Genomic DNA, 22,197 nt, shown 5'->3' on the forward strand with positions numbered 1-22,197 from the left:
ATACCATCAATTGTATAATTTTCATTTTTTAATTGATGCTATTGTAGACTAAAATAAAAATTAACCAGATACAGATGCTGATTTCTATGTTAAAGACTTTTATCAGAAAATCATCATGAATGAATATTATTAATAATGAATATAATTACTTTATCAATTTCTAAAAATGCCTGGTAGTACTTTTTAATCCTATAAAATAGGAAGACATTAAGACTAACATATTTCATGAGTTTTAATTACCTTCAGCTCCTGTTTGAGCAGCTCTTTCACTGCCTGCTAGATCAACCAAATTCTGTAAGATAGATAAAAACAAATCTTTAGGGCAGAAAATTTGAAATAATAAAATTCAAACTACTGAAAGAATATTTTTAATACATGGTATATCTGAATATTCTATCTGTATCCATGTCTCCCATGCTACTGTTTAGGCATTCCCTTTTTTCTCTGAGTCAAACTGTTCTCTATCTGTTCCTTTCTTTATATCTTCCATAATGCTGCCAGTATAGGTTCTGTTTCCTATACAAAGTCCAAAAACTTACTATGGCAAATATAATTCTTTATAAGCTGGCACTTGCATTGCTCCAACTTTGTATCTATCTATCCCTTATTCTTATCTCTAGTTGAACTACTCACTATTCCCCAAACACCCCATGTACTTCTACACCTTCAAGCACAAGCTTTTTGCTATTTCCTTTATTCAGTTAGTTCTAATGTTCTAGTCTGTCCTTATTCTTTATTTAAGAACCAGGCACAAAGATTATCTCCTCGAGGTAGCTTTGCCTACTTTATCCTTCCTCCCTGCCAGATCTCAGATGAACTGCTCCTTGAACTGCATAACCAGAACTCTTTATAAACATGACTTATAGATACAACTTACAGTTATAACACTTATTTTGTTGGGCTACTCATGTATGCTAGCTGTACTATGCTGTAGCAATACCATGACTTTACTGTGGCATCTTTAAGAGCTGGACCTCTCTTTCATTTCACAAATATTATTGAAAAGAAGTGGCTACTTATCATGCTCCCGGAAGTGCATCAGGTGCTAGGGCTACAAATAAATAAGATCTCTGCTCTCATGGAGCTTACATTCTACATAGAGGAGGAGGCTGGTGAGAAGAGATAAAAAGACAAATAAGAAACATGTTGTGATAAGTGTAACAGAGATTATTTAAATATAGAGCTGGAAAAGGGGCCAGTAGGTTTAGGTTCACGGGATTGGACAGCAGTGTAAGGCTTGTCGTTAAGCTGAGATCTGAATGACCAGAGAAGAGGAAGCTGGTCCCAAAAAGCTCAAGGGAAACAGTAGTCTAGACAAAAAGAGAGCCAAAACATTTAAGTCACAAAGCAGAATGTGCTCAGTGTGTTCAAAAAAATAGAAAAGGCAGTGTGGAACAGTTGGTGAAGTGAAGACAGGAAAAGATAGAATAAGAGAAGCAGACAGGGGCCAGATTACGCAGGACTTTTTAAGTAAGATAAAAAACTCCGAAATGTTTAAATTCAATGAGAAGCCATTGCAGGGCTTTATGCAAGGGAATAATAGAACCCTGCATAAAGCCCAGCAATGGCTTCCACAATGGATCCACTACGACTACTGGGTGGAGGATGGATTGGGAAGGGGCAAGAGCAGCCGCAGGCAGCCCCATCAGGCGGCTGGGGCAGGAATCTGGGTGAGAGATAATACCAGCTTGGGTTAGGGAGGTGGCAGAGGAAACTGCTTGTAAGAGAAGCAGTGGAGGGATGTCTTGTTTATTTATTTTTTTAGTCTCAGAGCCCAACACCATGCTCAGAACACACTAACGACTTAGTAAATATTGTGAGTGATATGAAAGAAAGTCAAACCTTTGTTATTTCTCTCTGTGGAGATTTTTGAGACTAGTTAGGTAAATATGCATTACCAGTTGAGTCTGATTTTTCTTGCATAGTGTCCACTACAGATGACACAGATACATAATAAAAGGGCAAAGTGGTAATGAAGGCAGCATGAGTGAAGGTTAAAGATGAGAACAAGCATTCATATTCAAAGATACTCAGAGGCCCAACCTATGAGGGAGGAGTTCATTGAAGCAGAAGGAAATAAAGTTAGATTGGTTAAGAGTGTCCAAATCTTGCCCCGGGAGGTGACATACAAAAGCAGTGGTTAGTATATTAGAAATCCTTATTATGACTTCAAGAAACAAAAACAAGAGTCATGGAGACAAGGTTCCAGGAGACTGACGTAATTCAAGAGAGATGAGAAAGTAAATGAGTGTAGCACCCACGGGAATGTTCAAAGGTAGGATCAATAAGAAATGGGACAAGGGGACAAAGAGAAAGGCAGAAAAAGATGAGTCAAAATTGACTTGGGTGTCCACCTTAGGCAGCTAGGATAATGCTGCTTTTACTGGAAATAAGGAATATTCACTATGGTAGGAAGAAAATAGTTTCGTTTTACACATATTAAAGTTTGAGATATTGATGGGACACAATTATAACTATCTTTAGGAAGACATGAATTAGAATTCAGAGACTATACATAAAATATTTGGCAGTTATCAACATGGAAATGATGACAATGTTTGAGAGCAAGAATTAAGGAAGAAAGGCCACAGGATACCTCCAAGTTTTTTTTTTTTTTCAATTTTTTTAGGAGGGTAGAGAAAAAGAAGCCAGGGTAGAAAACAGAGGAGTACAGCTAAGAGAAACTGGATATTATCATCCCACCAAGGCCAGGAGATAATCAGAAAAGAGCCACCTCTAAAGAGCCAGAGATGACTCCTTAGAGGAGACTTCTTTCCAAGAAGATTCTTAGTGTAAGTGGGTAGGCTGGAGGGTTGGAACAGATAGAACACCGATGACAAAGCATCAAGTAACATGAGGAAAATCATCAAGGAGATCACTGAATATGCCAAGAGTATTAAAGCTAAACTATTGAAAGTTAAAATTATATGAAATATCACAGTGTTGGATGAGAAAATAAAAGAGGTTAGGTTTTGGTTTTTTATTGTTAAATTAAAACAAGATTAAAGTCTACTAAAAATAAGTTATACAATTTTATAGCAAAATAGCTAAGGTGAAATTAGGATTGAATATTAAGTAATTAATAATCTAACTTTATAAAATCTGAAAATGAATAAACATATCATAGATTGCTTTTTTCCCTGAAGTTTTCTACTCAAATAATCTTAAATCATATCCCACATCAAGCTAAAGAATTTAGGCCCTAAAGGTGCAGAATAAAGCAATATGGTAAAGGGTAGAAAAGGAGCAAGAAACAGACAGCAATAATTTAGTGTGGCAAGAAGGAAGTGAAGGTTTACTTATGTGCTATATAAGAATGTTTGCATAATGCTTACATTTACTTATTCAACAAATCTATATTAGACATAAAATAGGTACAATGTGTTGGGGCTACAAGGATGAATGCAGTATCACTCCTCAATGGATTTAGTCTAAAATACTATGTTTATAATACAAAATGTATTTTCTTATTGTACTTAAGTAAAACCTAAAATAATGTGATTACTTTTTAACCATCCAACCTAGATTTTTGTTGATCACCTAAATTACATTGGCTGAGATTTTTAAAAAAGACCCTCAAATTCTAAGATGACTTAAATTGTTAAATGTGTATAGAAAAAAATTCTACTTCATTAATGGTTAGAAAAAACATCAATCCCTATAACCCTATAGCCCTGATATTTAAATTTTAGGAGATGGCAACCATGACATAACAGGAAGAAAGATCCTCTGAATTTTTCCTACAACATTTTAGCTAGGAATTTGATGATACTGACAAGACTAAGCAGACAAGTTGTAGACTTCCTCCCACATTTAGTTCAGTTAACAGTTCTTATTAAACCAAACATCCAGCAGCTAAATTAAATTTTGTTTTGGCTCATACAGTACATTATTATGGTTCATTAATACTCACCAAATGGGATACCTTAACAGATCCTTCACAATTAGAAGGTTCACCTTTCTCTCTACTTTCCAAAATCTAGATAGAAAAAGCAAGCTGTAGAAAAATTAGTGCATTCTTACTTGGAAGATCTAATAGATAGACAGAGAGAATTACCTACCATCCTAAAGATGGTATGAGAACGACTGCTTCTTTGATTCATTTTTGTTTCTCCATAATGCCTGTTCTCTGTAAAAATGAGTTATATTTCAGCTGCATATATATTAAAATCCACAGAAACACAATAATTTTTAACTTAAAGAAGTGTGATTTGAAGCCTAAACGTGCTTGATTGAAAAGATAGTTTTTACAAATGTTTTAAAGAAATACAGCATAAAGTCTTACTTTCTCCCTTTGTAATCCACTTCAAAGCCATTTCTGATGTATATACAACTTCTTCTGTGAGATCAGCAACATACACATTCCTCTGAAACAAGTTTAATTACAGAGAAGATTAGAGAAATAGAAGTCACAAGTTTGCTTTTCAAAACAAGGTGCAAACTATTATAGAATTCATTTGTGAAAGTTAAAAGTGGCAAATGGAACCATAATTCTGTAGAAATGTAACAAATAATTCTATGAATACCCACAATTTATTTCATATACCAAAGCACACAAATTCTAACCTGATACTTCCATCTTGCTATTTTTACACTTAAACCAAAATATTAGCGCTGTCAGTATTTGAAAACTATTCATGTTGTTTAACAGATGAATATAAATACTTCAAAAAAACCCTCACATATTATAGAAATAGGAGACACTTTAAAAACTATAGAAATTACAGGTAAATGTTCAAGAACAATAAACTCAATAAGTAAGTCAATTTTAAAGCTCCCTTAAGTCTGCTACTCACATTGACATCTTCTCGAATAATTAGAGGTTTCATTTTTTGAGTGCCACAGAGTAAATCTGTAATGGTTTCATTGTATATTTCCATGTAAGATACACGTAAGAGAAATTCCCTATCAGGAAACTAGAAGAAAAAAATTATATAAAAACACCAGGAAGCATCCAATTGTGAAAACCTAATACTAAATGCTCATGTGCTTAAAGAGGTAAAATGTCTGTAAAACAAACTAAGAAAACCCTTGGTTCTAATGTTGACAAAATAATAAACACAAAAATATAAAAGCATCGCTACAGAAATAATGAAAAGTGAAGTACCATAAAGCTGGGAGAACACCAACTCTAGGCTCAAACTCTAGGCTCAAAATAAAACCTTATCAAAAGATGTTCTTATTTTTTTTTTCATTTTTGATATAAACATTTAATAAAATAGGGATGGGTAGATTTTTCTCTAATAAGATGGAGTACATCTGTCTCAGCAAAAAAGTCAATATCATGTTTAATGAGATGACACCAGAAGTATCCCCACTAAAGTTTCCCCACTGAAATCAGGAGCAAGACAAGAATATCTGCTATCACACTACAAGATGTTCTTATTTTAATAAAAATGCTAATTTAAAACCATCTCTTAACTAACTAGGTTGCCTATTCTGGCTTTCTGCCTCCCTTCTTTTTTTTTTTTTTAACCTACATCTACTTTCTACTGTTCCTTTATAATCACTGATAGTTAAATGGTTAGGTGGAGCTAACCATGATAAAATTTTCTTGTTCCTTAATGCCTACTTTTTGTTCAGAGTATTATTGTTGCAGAATTCAAGGGAAAGAATAAAAGAAATTTAAGTTTTATAAAGTAAATTGTGGAGATAAAAGTGAATCTATGCTATGTCTTTCTTCTTTCACCATGGATAATCAAACAATAACTGTAAATCTACTTCCTTTCATCTTTACAAGAGAAATACACTAAGACTCGTACCCAGTTTTTACTAGTTTTACCTGTACGTACTAGAAATCCAGTTAAGTTACTTACCTTCTTAATTTTTTGGAAAATGTCATGAATTGCCCTGGGTGTAACTCCCAAATGATCTTCTGAACCCATCATGGTATATGTTTTTCCTGAAGCGGTCTGTCCATAGGCAAATATAGTACCTGCAAAAAACAAAACACACATATGCAAAGATTAAAAACAAACCTATAATGGGTAAAACTATGCATGCTTGTTGCACAGACGCCCAAGACTGAAATGTTTCTGCAACATTGAGTGAATACAAACCATTGTAGCCTTGTATGGCAGAATCGATGATTGGTGCTGCTATTTCTTCATACACATTTTTGGTAGTTTCATTACCATGAAAGACACGATCTAAACAACAACAGCAACAACAATAACACAGAAGTTAAACCAAATGAATCAACTGCGTTTTCATTGCAAATCAGTAATTATTCCTAAAAGTAAAACTGTCAGAATGTAGGATGGTCAAGTATTTAAGACAGTATTTTCTTCAACTTTTTGGTTCTCTGAAAATACCCTTCCCTAAGGTGAAATGAGTTCATTTATACACACAAAAAATACACTACAAATCAACTTTTCTATGTTCTTTCCAGAGTCAGTAAGGCATAGTGTTTGCACATGGGGGTCTGGAATCTACCTAGATGAAAATTAGATAACTGTCATTACAACTGTTTTAAATACCAGTTGGTTACCTTACTTAAACACATGATGTATAAACAATTTTGTTTCCAGTGAAGCAGTTTGTAGAAGGCTTAATCTAATCTTTAGTGACAACTCTAATATTATTGATTAACCTTTTGTAGTTTTAATAGCAAAAGGATAATACGGTAACTTTTTATGCTATTATAAGCTTACCAAAATTGAAGGATTTACTTCCATCAACTTGATAAATGGCATTATTGTCAGTTTTCCAGTAAACTTGGGCAGTTTCTCCAAGTGATTCTTCTCTAAAAGAATAAAAACACTGCATTTTAGCCAGTCATAAAAGTCATGTCATAGGAGGGATAATTTAAAAGATTTCACTTTCTAAAGGATATTTTGAAAGATAATAATAGAAGAGAATGACAGAAAGTCCATCTTTGAGGATTCAAGTCTTAAATGGAGCTTCAGTGACCTCCTGCCCCCTCAAAAGTGTATTCTTGTGAAGGCTTTCATTCTCACCCTCTCCCCCAGTACTGGTAAATGAAGGGATGGTTCAAAATGCAACTCTGATTGTGTCTGTCTTGCTTAAAATTCTTAAAACCTTTTAGAAACTTATGAAATCCTCAGCATGGTACGAGTCCTAGATCATGTCTTTTCTCTCTTCCATTTTCCTCTGAATTCCTAGATACATCCTAAGCTCTACCTGAAGGTCTTCCCCAAATGACAGATGTAACCTCTCTGTGCCTGGAGTACTCTGACTTTCCTTTCCATTAAGTAACATAGCCATTATTTCACTCTTGAAAAGTGTCAAGACTTTCCTGACACCAGTTCACCCCACGGAAGCTGTCTTCTCTCTGATGGGCTAATGACTCCTCTAGCAAACATTCTCCACCCGCCCATCATTAACACTTGTCACAAAGTATCTTAATGGTTTCTTTATGCAGCGGTTTAAGGCATTAGATAACAAGCTCCTCAAAAATAGGAAATCCCTGATCTTGGTATTTACATTTATTAAACCCCGTGTTCAATAAAAATTTCACACTCACACAAAGTGTTAGCATTTTGGGTCGAAGGCCAGAAGCCAGCGAAGCAAACTGACTTCATTTATTCTTCTTCCTGCTTTTTCTCCATAGCATTTATCAAGTACATATCACCACATAACATCTTACATTTTCAACTTTACTTTCTGTCTCTCCCCATTAGAATGGAAGAGCCACTGGGCAATGACTGGAGTGTCTGTGTAGTATAAAGGTACTAAAAAAATTGATAAATACTTGTGGAATGAATGAAGTCTTGAGTGACGACTAACTCAATGTCACAAGACAGACTAGCTCTTGTCTTCAGGGGGTCTGAAGACAGCAGTTACGTGCAAAATGACTAACTGTGATGAGAGCTAGGAAGGCACGGTCCCATACGACTTCTCTAGGGCGGGGAATGGGGCAGGGAGAAGCAGACGCGGCAAGGCAGAGCAGCACAGAAGGGAAGGTCTGTAATGTCAGCGAGACTGAGTTAAATTTAAGTGAATCTCTCAGCTGGAAAGTATCTTCTAGATCTCTGATCCTCCCCCGTCACTTTACAGACCCTGAAACGGTGGCCAGCGGCCGAGTTACTAGACAGCAGAGCCGGGAAGCAGCTGCTCCTGGAAACGCCGCAGGCCTGGCTCCTCCGGCTCAGGGCGGCACCGCAGGCCCAGCGGGCACCGGGCCGTGGTGTGGGCCCCCTACCTGCTGTTCAGCGGCCGCACTCGCACGCAGACGGCCACAGCTCCTTCCTCCGCCATCGTGTTAGGCTGAACAGGTCCCAGGAAAATGGCCAGGACCCTCCGCGGCCGACGCTTCAGGGCGCACGGGCCGCCCCGCCTTTAAATTTAAAATTTCCCAAACGCTGCATCTGATTGAGCCGTGGCCTCGTGACGTCATGGGCCATTCCACCTGCGGGGCAGCGCGGGGGACGCAAGGCGGGCGGCGGGACTACAGCTAAACACGAGAGGGGATTTAAAGGGCCTGGCGGAGAGTCGCAGAAGAGGGTCGGAGGGAGGGGCGCCCGGGAGTCGGCGGAGAGCGGTGGTCCTGGAATACCAGAATACTATAATCTGCCAAAAGCCAGCAAACATCATCCTCCACCCCATCCTTAAAGAGTTTGGAACCCGTAGACGAAACCAGGTAGAGATACATGTATTTTTCATTACCCAAACAGAATTGCTGTCCTTTAAAGAAACTGCACCAACAGTTTAAAATAAACTTCAAACAGCAGGAGTTGAAACTCACTGTGCAGTCCAGAAACGTGACAAGCCTGTTGTGCGCCTTAGAAAATCTGAGTTTAGGCTTTTTTCCTGTTTCTTTCTCTCTTTCTGTAACTCGTTTCCATTAGCTGTGGCTTCCTAAGAGGTTGAATTAGGGAAAATAATTACTGAGGACTGAAAAACTGAATGGATTGATACTTTTTTTTGGAGACTGAGTCTTGCTCTGTCACCGCAGGCTGGAGTGCAGTGGTGCCATCTCGGCTCACTGCAACCTCCACCTCCTGCTTTCAAGCGATTCTCCTGCCTCAGCCTCCGGAGTAGCTGGGATTACTGGCACTTGCCACCACGCCCAGCTAATTTTTGTATTTTTAGTAGAGAGGGGGCTTCGCCATGTTGGCCAAGCTGGTCTCAAACTCCTGACCTCAGGTGATCCACCCACCTCAGTCTCCCAAAGTGCTGGGATTATAGGCGTGAGCCACCCCTCCTGGCCTGAGTTGTTAACTTTTATTAACTGAGAGGGAAATCTATTCTAAATACAGTATTTTTTTCCTCAAAAATAGTGCTTGTCTTCCTTTTCTCTCTCTCTCTCTCTTTTTTTTAATAGACATGAGTTCTTGCTCTGTCACCTAGGCTAGAGTGCAGTGGCCTGAACACAGCTCACTGAAGGCTCAACTCCTGGCCTCAGCTCAAGAGGGGTTCCCGCCTCAACCTCCTGAGTAGCTTGGATTACAGGCACATCACTAGCCCAGATGATTTTTAATTTTTTTGTGGAGACGGGGTGGGGTGGGGATTAGGGTAGGGAGTGGGGTCTCACAGTGTTGCCCAGGCGTTTCTTGAACTTCTAGGCTCAAACGATCCTCCTGCCTCGGCCTCCCAAAGTGCTGGGATTACAAGCATGAGCCACTGTGCCTGGCCTAGCTCTTTATGTGTACTTTAGAAACTTATCCAAGATGTTTCATTTATTACGAGAAATTCAAGGTGCACAGTTATGTACACAGAATATGTCTGGATATACATACATAATTTCTGGAAAGATACACAGAATATGCCTAATTTCCTTGCAGAGTGAGGACTGAGTTAGATGGTAGACTGAGTTAGATGAAAGTAGTTTCTTTCAATTTAAAGAAACTAGTTAATAGATAAGAACAGTAAAGAAAACTGAGTCAATTCATTCAATATTTGTTTAAATATTGGTTATTTAAATGTTGGTTAACCAGCTGTGAGGTAGTATAAACAACTCTTTTTTATTGCTAGACTGTAAAGATACTTGGCTATATCTAGTAAGAAAATACAGAGTTAAGGAAGGTATATTTTAACTGTAGTTTTTATTTTTAATGGTGGGCAAATATGCCACATAGCTGAAGGCAAGGAACCTATGAAGAAGGAGAAGGGAGATGTGATTAATCAAAATTTCTAATGAGACAAGAGGAGATTGGTTTGCGAGTAAAGAGAAGGCATCAGCCTTTCATAGTTGTGCTTATGATAGTTGCTATGACTGTCTTTTTGTTGTTATCATCACAGCAGGTGACATTTATTGAATATTTACTATATGCCAGGCTTTCTATTATATACTCTATATCCAATTTTTCATCTGACTTTCCAAATTGTTCATCAAGAAATATTCATTGAACAACTATTATGTGCCAGATACGGTTCTAGGGTCAGGAAGCACAACAGTGAATAGAATAGACAAAGCACTTGTTGTTGTAGAGTTGTTATTCTCTTAGGGGAGATGGATACTGAAAAATCTCAATCTCTGTCTCTCTTTCTCTCCACACACACACACACCCACACACACACACACACACACACAATGTAATGATTAGTAGGGTCAGGAGACAGAGAAAGAGTGATAAGGTGGGATAAGAGTGCTAGTTTCTTACGAAACACATTCTTGTGGGAAGCAGCAGACAATACATAACAAATATATAGTAAAATAACATGTTGGAAGGAAGGTTTACTTTAGATGAGATGTTCAAGAAAGACCTGAGGAGGTGACCTTTGAAGTGAAACCTATGTGATAAGAATGAGCCAGACTTGGGAGGACAAGAGAAAGGGCGTACCAGACAGAGGAACAAGTAAGTCAAAGAAGCCAAGGCTTGATCGAGTTTGTCATCTGCCTGAGACACAAAGGGGAGGGCCCTGTGACTGAAGCATTTATGGCAACGGAGAGAGGTCGGCAAGTCCAGGTCCAGGCCCCATGGGGCCTTGTGGACTGTGATAAAATGTTTGGATCTTATTCTCAAGGGTGAGGGGAAGCCTATGGAGTGTTTTAAGCAAGGGAGTAAAAAGGGATTCATTAATTCCTTCAAACAAGACATTCTTCATTTCACTATGAAAATAGAAACTTCCAGAAAAGACTTTGCCTTAGCTCCTGTCAGCCTGGCTACTCACTATGTGCATTTGTGCTTGCATACTCGCCTTCCAGACTGTAACTTGATAAACACCTGTGTGTTTTCCACTCTGGAAACTCTCCATGTGTGCACTGGATCCAGTTCTCTCCTTCTCACTCTCTGTCCTGCATTGTCATTTTCTCCTGCTCTAGTAAACCAGTCTTAACAGTAAACGTTAACTTAACTTCTCCCATATTGAGTGTCTAATATATGTGGCAAACTTAAAATGTCTAGTACCAAATTCATGCTCTTCCCCTCAAAATCTGCTCAATCAGCAGTTTTCTGCTTCTCAGTTGATGGCAAGTCCATCCTTCCGGTTATCCAGGTGCAAACTCTGGAGCCATGCTGCTCAGCTTCTCACCTGAAAATTCTGTCAGGGCCACCTTGAGAATATTTCAGAATATGACAGTTTGTCACAACTTACGCTTCAGCTACCTGGTCCAAAATACCATCATCTAGCATTGAGCTCATCTCAGTGTTTCTACCCTTGCCCACCCTCACTGCCAGTCTGTTCTCAACACAGCAGTTTGAGTGATTCTTTGAAAATGTGTCAGATCATGATACTCCTCTCTCAAGACCCCCAGTGCCACACCTTCATCCCCACCCTCTGATTTCTCTCAGAACAAAACCCAATGTCTTTCAGTTGTCTCCAAACCTCACATGATCTTGCCCTTTGTTTGCCCTCTGGCCTTACCTCCTACCACTGTCCCTCCCCTTTGCTCTCCCTACTCCAGCCACACCGGTCATGGGCAGTTTCCTGAATCCCAGACAAACCCCCTCTTAAGACCTTTGCACTGGCTGTTGTGTCTGGATGGAAGGCTCTCTCTCCAGATATCCATGTTTCCCTCCTTCCCACTGATTCCAGCGTCTATTCAAATGTCACCCTCTCATAGCTCTCTCTGCATAAAATAGCAATTCCATTGTATGTTACTTCTATTTCTTAAATCTTCTTCTTAGTTATAAGATTACTTGTAACTTTTAGACGTAATATGTGTATGAGTGTTAATTTATGTATATATGTCTCCTCTCACTAGAGTGACATAATTTTTGTTTACTCCTTATCCCCTGTGCATACAAAGGTGCTTGACATAGAGTAAACATTCAATTAAAAAATACTTATTACTTAAGTATTACTCAAATACTTATTGGCGTAATTTCTGGGAAGATACACAGAATACACCTAGCTTTCTTTGGAGGGAAAGGACTGAGTTGGAAAATAGATTCATCTTTCATTTTATAATATTATTTCATAACTATTAACATTTTAACCACATGAATATTAGTTTCTCTCAAGTTAAATAAATTAGTTGAGATAAATCAGTGTATAAAATAGAGTCTACTCATTCAGATTTGTTTTGGTTATCTAGCTATGAGCTCATAGGGATTACCCTTTTTCATGACTAAATTGTGAAGAGGCAGGGCTGCTTCCAATAAGATAATCCAGAGTATCATGATGTATACATACCATGGAATACTACTCAGCCATAAAAAGGAATAAAATAATGGGATTCACAGCAACCTGGATGGAATTAGAGACCATTATTCTAAGTGAAGTAACTCAGGAATGGAAAACCAAATGTCATATGTTCTCATAAGTGGGAGCTAAGCTATAAGGACTCAAAGGCATAAGAATGATACAATGAACTTTGGGGACTTGGGGGAAAGGGTGGGAGGGGGTGAGAGATGAAAGTCTACACATTGGGTACAGTGTACACTTCTTGGGTGATGGGTGCACCAGAATCTCAGAAATCACCACTAAAGAACTTATTCATGAAATAAATAAGTTAAAAATAAATAAATAAAATAAAAGAATAATAACCAACATGCATGGAACTGGAGGGCATTGTCCCAAGTGAAATGACTCAGAAACAGGAAGTCAAAAACTGCATGTTGTCACTTATAAGTGAGAGCTAATCAATGGGTACACATGGACATTGTGTTAGTCTGTTCTTATGGTACTTATAAAGAAATACCTGAGACTAGGTAACTTCTGAAGAGGTTTTAATTGATTTACAGTTCTGCATGGCTAGGGAGGCTTCAGGAAACACAATCATGGTGGGAGGCAAAGCAGAAGCAGGCACCTTCTTTGCAAGGAGGCAGGAGAGTGAGTGGGAGCAGGGGAAATGCCAGACGCTTATAAAACCATCAGATCTCTTGAGAACTCACTCAGTAATAGAGAATAGAGAACAGCATGAGAGAAACCATCCCCATGATCCAATCACTTCCCACCAGGTCCTTCCCATGAGACATGGGGATTATGGGGATTAAAATTCAAGATGAGATGTGGTGGGGACACAGGCAAACCATATCAGACATATAGAGTGAATATAGACACTGGCAACTCCAAAAGGTGGGAGAGTGCTAGGGGACTGAGGGATGGAATACTACCAATTTGGTACAATGTTCACTGTTCGGGTTATGGGAACACTAAAAACCCAAATTTCATCACTACGCAATATATCCATGTAACACAACTGCATGACATGCACAGATGTACCCCCTAAATCTAGAAAAAATTTTCAAAAACAGGAAAAAGAGATAAACATGTTCTAATAAAAAAGAGATGGACCAAGTAAATCCAACTAAAAAAAGTTTAAAAATATAAAAATAAAAATAGATTGAGTGGTCAGGGAAAGCATAAAGATTAAATAAGCTATCTAAAGTGATAGAACTTCTGGACAGAGAGGCTTAACATTTGGATGCCTATCATTTCTCTCATAGGCAATCAAAATTTTTGTTAACTTTTTTTTTTACCTGAAAGATCAATACCTGCACATGATCAAAAGAGTCAAATGAACAGAAGATTCACAGCGAAAAACAAATCTTCCTACATTGACTCCTAAGGTGTCATTTCACCTCTCTGGAGGCACCTGTGCCATTTCCTAAAGTATTCTCCTCAAAATAATTTACAGATATGCACACTTATAGATCTTTTTCTATATTGCCTATCTTTTACATAAAAAGGTACCTGTCATACATGCTGTAGTGAACTGTGCTTAAATATGATCTTTATGTAAGTATTTTCATTCAGTTTAAGAAGAAAAGTGAATTTCTGAGGCATATTAATTGCATACACGTTTATCTTGATGTTTCAATTACTGTTTTTCTCCCAACTGTGTTATTTATGCTGAAGCTGCAGAGGGCACTGTAATATTTCCCAAAGCATGGCATCGCCTCGAATGGTGTTTTGAAGAGTGTAAATATGGTGCAAACTGTAGGATCTGGAGAAGCTACTGATATTAAAAATATACATCAATTCAAATTACTCACCTGTTCTCACTTATTTTAATGCATTTCATATAAAAGTAATTGTAATATACTTATTACATATGATTGCCTTTAATGGGGTAATTTTTTATTTCAAATTTTATTTTAGGTACAGGAAGTACATGTGCAGATTTGTCACATGGGAATATTGTGTGATGCTGAAGTTTGGGATATGGGTGTCATCCATAGTGAGCATGGTGCCTGATAGGTAGTTATTCAACCCCCTCCCCCCTCCCTCCCTCTCCTTTCTATTGTTCCCATATTTACATCCATATGTGGTCAATGTTTAGCTCCGCTTATAAGTAAGAACATGTAGTATTTTATTTTCTGTTCTTGCATTAAGTTGCTTAGGATTATGGCCTAAATAGTAGTAATTTTTGTTTAATAGAGAGAATGCCTAATTTTCAAAGCATAATTCTTATTTTTAATTCGGAGACATCTATTTGTAATGATCACAGACATAGTATCTCTTACCTTTTAATCACAGTAACGGGCTATTTGTATTTGTATGGCATCATGATAACTGCTCTGACCTGGGTCAGTCCAAAGACTATTTCTAAGCTATGCCGTACTGGAAAATCATTTATCAATGTGTGTCACCATTTTCTAATTCATACAATGAGAGAATTGGACGAGAAAATTTCTAAGGTTTTTCTTCAGCTTCAGTAATTCTATAATGTCTTCATTAAAAAAAGAAAATTGAATTGCTAGGAGAATAGATTTTAAGTTACACAAAAATATGTGAGGTAATGCATATATTAATTACCTTGATTTAGCCATTCCACAATATATACATACTACAAAACATCATATTGTACCCCATAAATAGAAGTACTTTTTGTCAGTTAAAAAATAATAAAAAAATTTTTAAAGGGAAACTTGTTCAAATTGAGTATGGATGAGTGTAAAATTGAATATAGATTTGTGAGGGAGTAGGAAAAGTGATCTATGTTACTGAGAAAATCTAAGATAGTCACAACTTGGCAGAGGATGATGGCAGCCCACCAAAATCTATTCTCTTCTTTCTGGCCAGAAGGCAAGGTTACATTCCCAGCCTGTCTTGCAGTTAAAGGCCACTTCTAGGCCTATATAAAACTCCAAGGGTGCACTTTTCCTGCCTTATCCTTGGTGAACATCCTTTCTTCTTTTCTTCATTGATTCTTCCAAATCCTGACTACTCTCTTCAAGCCTGGGTTTCATCCTCATCTTTATTGAGAAATCAGGACCATCAGGCAAGATGTCTCAACTCCCAGGTTTCCCACCCTACCTCCTGCACCCCTACTGATCTATATCTCCCCCAACTCTTCCCTCTTTTCATGCACGTACAGAGTGAAGGGTCTATGGTGTCTGAGATGAGCCTTTCCATGTATGTCCTTGGCTCTTTTCTCTCCAGTCTCCTCCACATCCTTGCTCCAGCAGTTATTTGCTCTCCTATTTCAGAAAAATGCTAGAAAATAACAAAAAGAATCATCTGTAATTTCTTTTTTTAATTATTATTATTATTAATAATAATTATTATTATACTTTAAGTTCTAGGGTACATGTGCATAACGTGCAGGTTTGTTACATATGTATACTTGTGCCATGTTGGTGTGCTGCACCTATCAACTCGTCAGCACCCATCAACTCATCCTTTACATCAAGTATAACTCCCAATGCAATCCCTTCCCCCTTCCCCCTCCCCATAATAGGCCCCGGTGTGTGATGTTCCCCTTCTGAGTCCAAGTGATCTCATTGTTCAGTTCCCACCTATGAGTGAGAACATGCGATATTTGGTTTTCTGTTCTTGAGATAGTTTGCTGAGAATGATGGTTTCCAGCTGCATCCATGTCCCTACAAAGGACACAAACTCATCCTTTTTTATGGCTGCATAGTATTCCATGGTGTATATGTGCCACATTTTCTTAATCCAGTCTGTCACTGATGGATGTTTGGGTTGATTCCAAGTCTTTGCTATTGTTAATAGTGCCCCAATGAACATACGTGTGCATGTGTCTTTATAGCAGCATGATTTATAATCCTTTGGGTATATACCCAGTAATGGGATGGCTGGATCATATGGTACTTATCGTTCTAGATCCTTGAGGAATCACCATACTGTTTTCCATAATGGCTGAACTAGTTTACAATCCCACCAACAGTGTAAATGTGTTCCTATTTCTCCACATCCTCTCCAGCACCTGTTGTTTCCTGATTTTTTAATGATTGCCATTCTAACTGGTGTGAGATGGTATCTCATTGTGGTTTTTTTTATTTTTTATTTTTTTATTTTTTATTATTATTATACTTTAAGTTCTAGGGTACATGTGCATAACGTGCAGGTTTGTTACATATGTATACTTGTGCCATGTTGGTGTGCTGCACCCATCAACTCGTCAGCACCCATCAACTCGTCATTTACATCAGGTATAACTCCCAGTGCAATCCCTCCCCCCTCCCCCCTCCCCATGATAGGCCCCGGTGTGTGATGTTCCCCTTCCCAAGTCCAAGTGATCTCATTGTTCTGTTCCCACCTATGAGTGAGAACATGCGGTGTTTGGTTTTCTGTTCTTGGAAACCATCAATCATCTGTAATTTCATCTTAAAAATTATCTAAATTGTATAGAGGAATGTTCCTTCTATTACCCAATCATCAAATTTCATCTTCCCTAAGGTAATCTATGTTAATTAAATTTATCTTTCTTGAATATATGCAATACATCTATATGGATAAATAATCAGATATTTTCATATTTTCAAGAATAAAATTATTCTGTAATTGATTGAAAATTTGCTTTTTATACTAACAAATCAGTATATAGATCTGCCTTTTATATTGGCTGCATGATATTCGATTATATGGTAGCATTAGAGTTTATTCAATCATTTCTTTCTTTTTTCTTTTCTTTTTTTTTTAGATAGAGTCTTGCTCTGTCACCCAGGCTAGAGTGTAGTGGTGCAGTATCAGCTCACTGCAACCTCTGCCTGCTGGGTTCAAGTGATTCTCCTGCCTCAGCCTCCTGAGTAGCGGGGATTACAGGCACCTGACACCATGCCCAGCTAATTTCTTTATTTTTAATAGAAACAGGGTTTCACCATGTTGGCCAGGCTGGTCTTGAACTCCTGACCTCAGGCAATCCACGTGCCTCGGCCTCCCAAAGTGCTGGGATTACTGTGCCCGGCCTCAATCATTTCTTTATGTATATTTAGATTATTTCTAATTTTCAATATTGCTTATAATACAAAAATCCATCTGCATATATCTTTCCATACTTATGCTTTTAGTTTCATAAATTAGATTGCTAGAAGCTAAAATGCTGACTCAAATGATATGCTTGTTTTGAATTATAACGAGTACCACCAAATTACTTCTCAAATAAATTGTACCAATTATATTACAACCAAGAGTCTGTGAGTGTCCACTTCGCCATTTATTCGTCATCACTGGGTACTAATCAATATTTCTAATTTTTGTCAATTTTATAGGAAAAAGATATTTTATTTTCATGTGCAATTTCCTGATTACTAGTAGGATTGAGCATCTCATCATTGCTTATTAGTAATATTTGTCTTATTTTTTGCATTGTACATTTGTACTGTATAGTCCTTTGCTCCTTTGCCCAGTTTTTTTTCCATATGAATTGTCTTTCTAATTGACATGTTATAAGTCTTTAAGTATTACAGATTACCTATCTAGCAAATATTTCCATTTGGTCAGTCATTCATCTTCTAAATTGTCTTTGTGTAAGGTTTCTTTATAGCATCCTTATTTTTGTCCATTTGGGAAGTACTTCCCTACTTTGAGGTTATAAACATGTTTTATTACTTTTTCTTTTAACTTATGTTATTTCATTTCTTTCATTTACAAGTTTAATTCTTGTAGTTTTTGTTTTTAACTCTCTTGATGGGTCTGTCCACTCAGTTAATAAAAATTTTAGTTTTTTTTTTTCCTATAATTTGAAAGCTTTTCTTTGTGTTAACCTGCATGTATCTGGAAGGAAGCCTTTCTCATTTCTTTTTTTTAGTCTATGAAGTAATTATATTCACTGTCTCACTTCTTTGTTTTCCAATCAGTCTTCATATATTTATAATTTGGCTTACAATCCTACTGTCATGTTAATAAAATTAATCTATGGGCACCACAGTGAGTAAATTTCTGAACAAAGTGGACATTTTTCAGTGCTTTGGGGCATTTTTAGTGCCTCTGGGCATTAGGTAGTCTCCAAAGATGGCTGCTCTAAATTTCTCCCCTTGCTGTTGTGCATCCATCACTCCACCCATCAAAAGATGGATTCGATTTACCCTCGTCTTTAATCTGGTCCTCTTTCTTCCTTGCACAGTAGTCTCAGGATAGCTAAACTTCTTACATGATGGCTGGCCTTGCAGAATAAGATGGAAGCTGCCAGGCCTCTTAAAGTTTAGGCCCAGAGCTGGCAGAGTCATTCCCACCATAATCTCTTGGGCTAACTTCACAAGCCCAAGCTAACCATAGGAAGAGGCCACATGGAGGAGCTCCAACATGCCAGACACGAGTGAAGCCTCTTTGACCTTCCAGGTTAGCCCAGTTTCTGATCAATGCTGCCTTGTAAATTTCCCTGGCTAATGCAGCATAGAGCCAAAGAAGCATCCGACTAACTCCAGTTGATCCCCTAAATTGTGAGAAATAATAAAATTCAGTCTTTGATGTATAGTTCTAATGAAGTTTGACAAATAAGTGGAATTGTGTGACTCTCACCGAAACAGTTCTGTCATCCTCCAAAATTCTTTTGTGCTACTCTTTTGTTGTCAACCCTCCCTCACACCCAAGATTTGGAAACCACTGATCTGTTTTGTGTGCTACTTTTGCCTTCTCCAGAATGACATAAATGGAATTTTACAGTTTATAGCTTTTTGAGCCTGATTTCTTTCACTTACATTAATGGATTTCAGATTCATTGTGTGATTGTATCAGTACTTTGTTCCTTTTCATTGGTGAGTAGCATTCTGTTTTTTGGATGTATCGCAGTTTGTTTTATTCAATCACCGGGACATTTGGGACATTTGTTTTCAGTGTTTGGCAATTTCGAATAAAGCTGCTAGAAATATTTATACAACGGATTTTGTGTGAACATCAGTTTTTATTTCTCTTGGATAAAATACCTAAAATTTAATTTTATAAGAAATTGCCAAACTGTTTTCTAAAGTGGCCATACCTTACATTCTCACCGGTAGTGAGTGAGTTCCAATTGCTTCACACGTCCTCATTTGAGCTTGGTATTGTCATTAAAGAAAACCCCTAGACAGTCTAATAGGTATATAGTAGTATATCATTGTGGTATTAACTTGCATTTCCCTAATAATTAACAATGTTGAACTTATTTACATGTGCTTATTTGCCATATATATATCTTCTTGGTGAAGTACCTGTTCAGATATTTTGCTCACTTTAAAAAATTTGATTGTTTTCTTACTTTTGAGTCTTGAGAGTTCTCAATAAATTCTGGATTCAAGTCCTTTACTAAATATAGAATTTGCAAACATATTCTCTCAGTTTGTGGTTTTTCTTAACAGTACTGTTCTCTTAACAGTGGCTTACACACAACAAATGTTCGTAATTTTTATGCAGCCCAGATTGTAGTTTTTTTCTTTTATGAATTGTACTTTTGGTGTAATATCTAAGAACTCTTGGCACGACCCAGAGTTACAAAAATTTTCTCCTACGTTTACTTTTAAAGGTTTATAGGTTTACATTTTAAAGTAGATCTATAGTCTATCTTGTGTTAATTTTTATGTAAGGTGTGAGATATAGGTTGATATTTACTTTGGGGCATATGGATAGTCATTTGTTCTAGCACCATTTGTTGAAAAAATTGTCTTTACTCCATTGAATTACCTGTGTGCCATTGTAAAAAAATTATTTGATATTACTTATCTGGATATATTTCTGGACTCTCTATTCCATTTCATTGATGTGTATGTCTATCTTTAGTTGTTACTGTTTTAAGCCATTAAATTTCGTATTTGTTTATTATATAGCAAAATGTAACAATATGTGACAGAGTCACTATTAAGAACTTTGAAAAGGCTGAAATTTTACTCCTCTTGAAAGCTAACAAGTTAGCCTGCCACAGTTTCATGAATCCTGGTGGAAGACCCAAGACTTCTGGGTCAAGGATGAAGAAAAATTTACTAATCAAACCAATAGCTGTAGCCAGAGTATTTGCATTTTTTTATGCTGGTTTTCTAAACCGCAAGTCCCACAAGATGATGCAAAGAGGGCCAGGTGACACCTGTACACACAGGTATAATTTAATCACTGATGCACAAGAGATATAATAATACCACTATTACTATAAGTGGTAAGTGACATAGTAGTACCACTGATGTATTTCAGCCTCCTCTTCTTTTTGTGGCTTTTTTTTTTCCAGAATCAGGTCAGACATTATCTTCCAAGCAACCTCTGGTTCTTTATCCTCTGAGTTCCTGTAGCATCATATTGTAGAATTATGACTTCCAGTATTATGTCTTCCTTATTAGGCAGTGAACTCTTTGAGAGTAGGCGCTAACTCATTTTCCTTATACTCCAGTTTGTCAAACTATTAAAATGATGTACTTCCTTTTGAAGTATCTATTGATACAGTTACCATGTCTTCAATATCTTGATGTTTTCACAAGAATTGGAACAAATGGAATACTTGTAATAAAAGGCCCTATTTTTCTTGATGATTGTTTCCCAAATAAGTTACTTCTGTACTGAAGGAAGTAGCTGAAAATACCTATGAAGTAACTGCTTTCCTGAAAATAGTACTTGTTATAGTATAAGTAGAAGGGGTCTTAACATATAATTTTTAAAAGGCTTAGCAGAATAAATTGACAAGCAGGGCACATAGTTTACATTTCCATGGTAGATAAGAATGACTATTTTGATTACAATTTCATATGTTTTGTTTACTTTTTTTTGGTGGGGGGACAGAGTTTCGCTCTTGTTGCCCAGGCTGGAGTGCAATGGTGTGATATTGGTTCACCACAATCTCTGCCTCCCAGGTTCAAGTGATTCTCCTGCCTCAGCTTCCCGAGTAGCTGGGACTACAGGCATGTGCCACCATGCCCGGCTAAGTTTGTATTTTTACTAGAGATGGTGTTTCTCCATGTTGGTCAGGCTGGTCTCAAACTCCCGACTTCAGGTAATCTGCCTGCCTCAGCCTCCCAAAGTGCTGGGATTACAGGCATGAGCCACTGCGCCCAGCCTCCTTTGACTTTTACAGCCTTCAATGTCTTCATCCTAGCACAAGAAGACACAGTGAATTTTTATAATAAAACATTTATTAAATTTGGTGAAGTATGAGGTCTGCTCACCAGTAAAACACCCTGGTTTAACTTTATTATCACTTATAGTTTTATAAGTTTTAAGCATAACTGGTTTAGTTTTTGAAAGTTATTTTCTGAATATTTTGGCAAATGAATGTGCACCAGCATCATGAGTTTTCTTGGTGCACAAAATAATAATGCTATGGGTTTATCTGGGAACCTATTAGTAAAGCTTGCCATAGCGTAACATGGAGCTCTTTGCTGGAGTGTACTTTCTGCTGTTAATTTTTCAGTTTCTTCTAAACAGGTTTGTAATTTGATTTTTCTATTTCTGAGAAAATCTGTCATCTTAAAAGAAACTTTTGGAGAGTTAACTGAAAGTGAAAGCAAGTTCCAAGGAACCCCCAAAGAAATATCATAACTCATTCCTTTATCCTACCACCAACTTTTGCTGCTTCACACAGAAAAAAAAACAGTAATAACTCAACCTTGTAGGAATTTATGCATCTACTATTTGGAAACATAGAGTTAAATGTGCATAAGCTATAGCTAAGAGATTTGAAAGAGGTTGCCTCTGAGCGGGGGCGGC

The 22,197-nt window shown here is 37.4% G+C and overlaps 1 protein-coding gene and 1 long non-coding RNA gene across 14 annotated transcripts in view; one reads left to right on the forward strand and one right to left on the reverse strand.

Annotated features, from left to right (window-relative positions):
• CENPE (centromere protein E) overlaps positions 1–8,287 on the reverse strand; it is an 87,799-nt gene extending 79,512 nt beyond the window's left edge. For 9 of the 10 annotated variants that reach the window (XM_065545292.2, XM_074040967.1, XM_074040970.1 and 6 more), the window contains exons 1-9: positions 8,165–8,287; positions 6,654–6,745; positions 6,060–6,149; positions 5,817–5,935; positions 4,797–4,916; positions 4,286–4,367; positions 4,062–4,129; positions 3,914–3,979; positions 241–292 (exon numbers count right to left, since the gene is read on the reverse strand). In XM_065545292.2, the coding sequence (XP_065401364.1) occupies positions 241–292; positions 3,914–3,979; positions 4,062–4,129; positions 4,286–4,367; positions 4,797–4,916; positions 5,817–5,935; positions 6,060–6,149; positions 6,654–6,745; positions 8,165–8,220 (745 nt within the window). In that variant the 5' untranslated portion in view covers positions 8,221–8,287. The remainder of the gene's footprint in view (positions 1–240; positions 293–3,913; positions 3,980–4,061; positions 4,130–4,285; positions 4,368–4,796; positions 4,917–5,816; positions 5,936–6,059; positions 6,150–6,653; positions 6,746–8,164) is intronic. The other variant, XM_074040968.1, reaches the window with a different exon arrangement.
• Positions 8,288–8,399: 112 nt separating this feature from the next.
• LOC123573605 (uncharacterized) overlaps positions 8,400–22,197 on the forward strand; it is a 253,758-nt gene continuing 239,960 nt past the window's right edge. For all 4 annotated transcript variants that reach the window (XR_012435333.1, XR_010586926.2, XR_010586927.2 and 1 more), the window contains exon 1: positions 8,400–8,602. This is a non-coding gene — a long non-coding RNA (uncharacterized lncRNA). The remainder of the gene's footprint in view (positions 8,603–22,197) is intronic.

The sequence above is a fragment of the Macaca fascicularis genome, chromosome 5 (genome assembly GCF_037993035.2).
Source record: "Macaca fascicularis isolate 582-1 chromosome 5, T2T-MFA8v1.1".
NCBI lineage: Eukaryota > Metazoa > Chordata > Mammalia > Primates > Cercopithecidae > Macaca > Macaca fascicularis.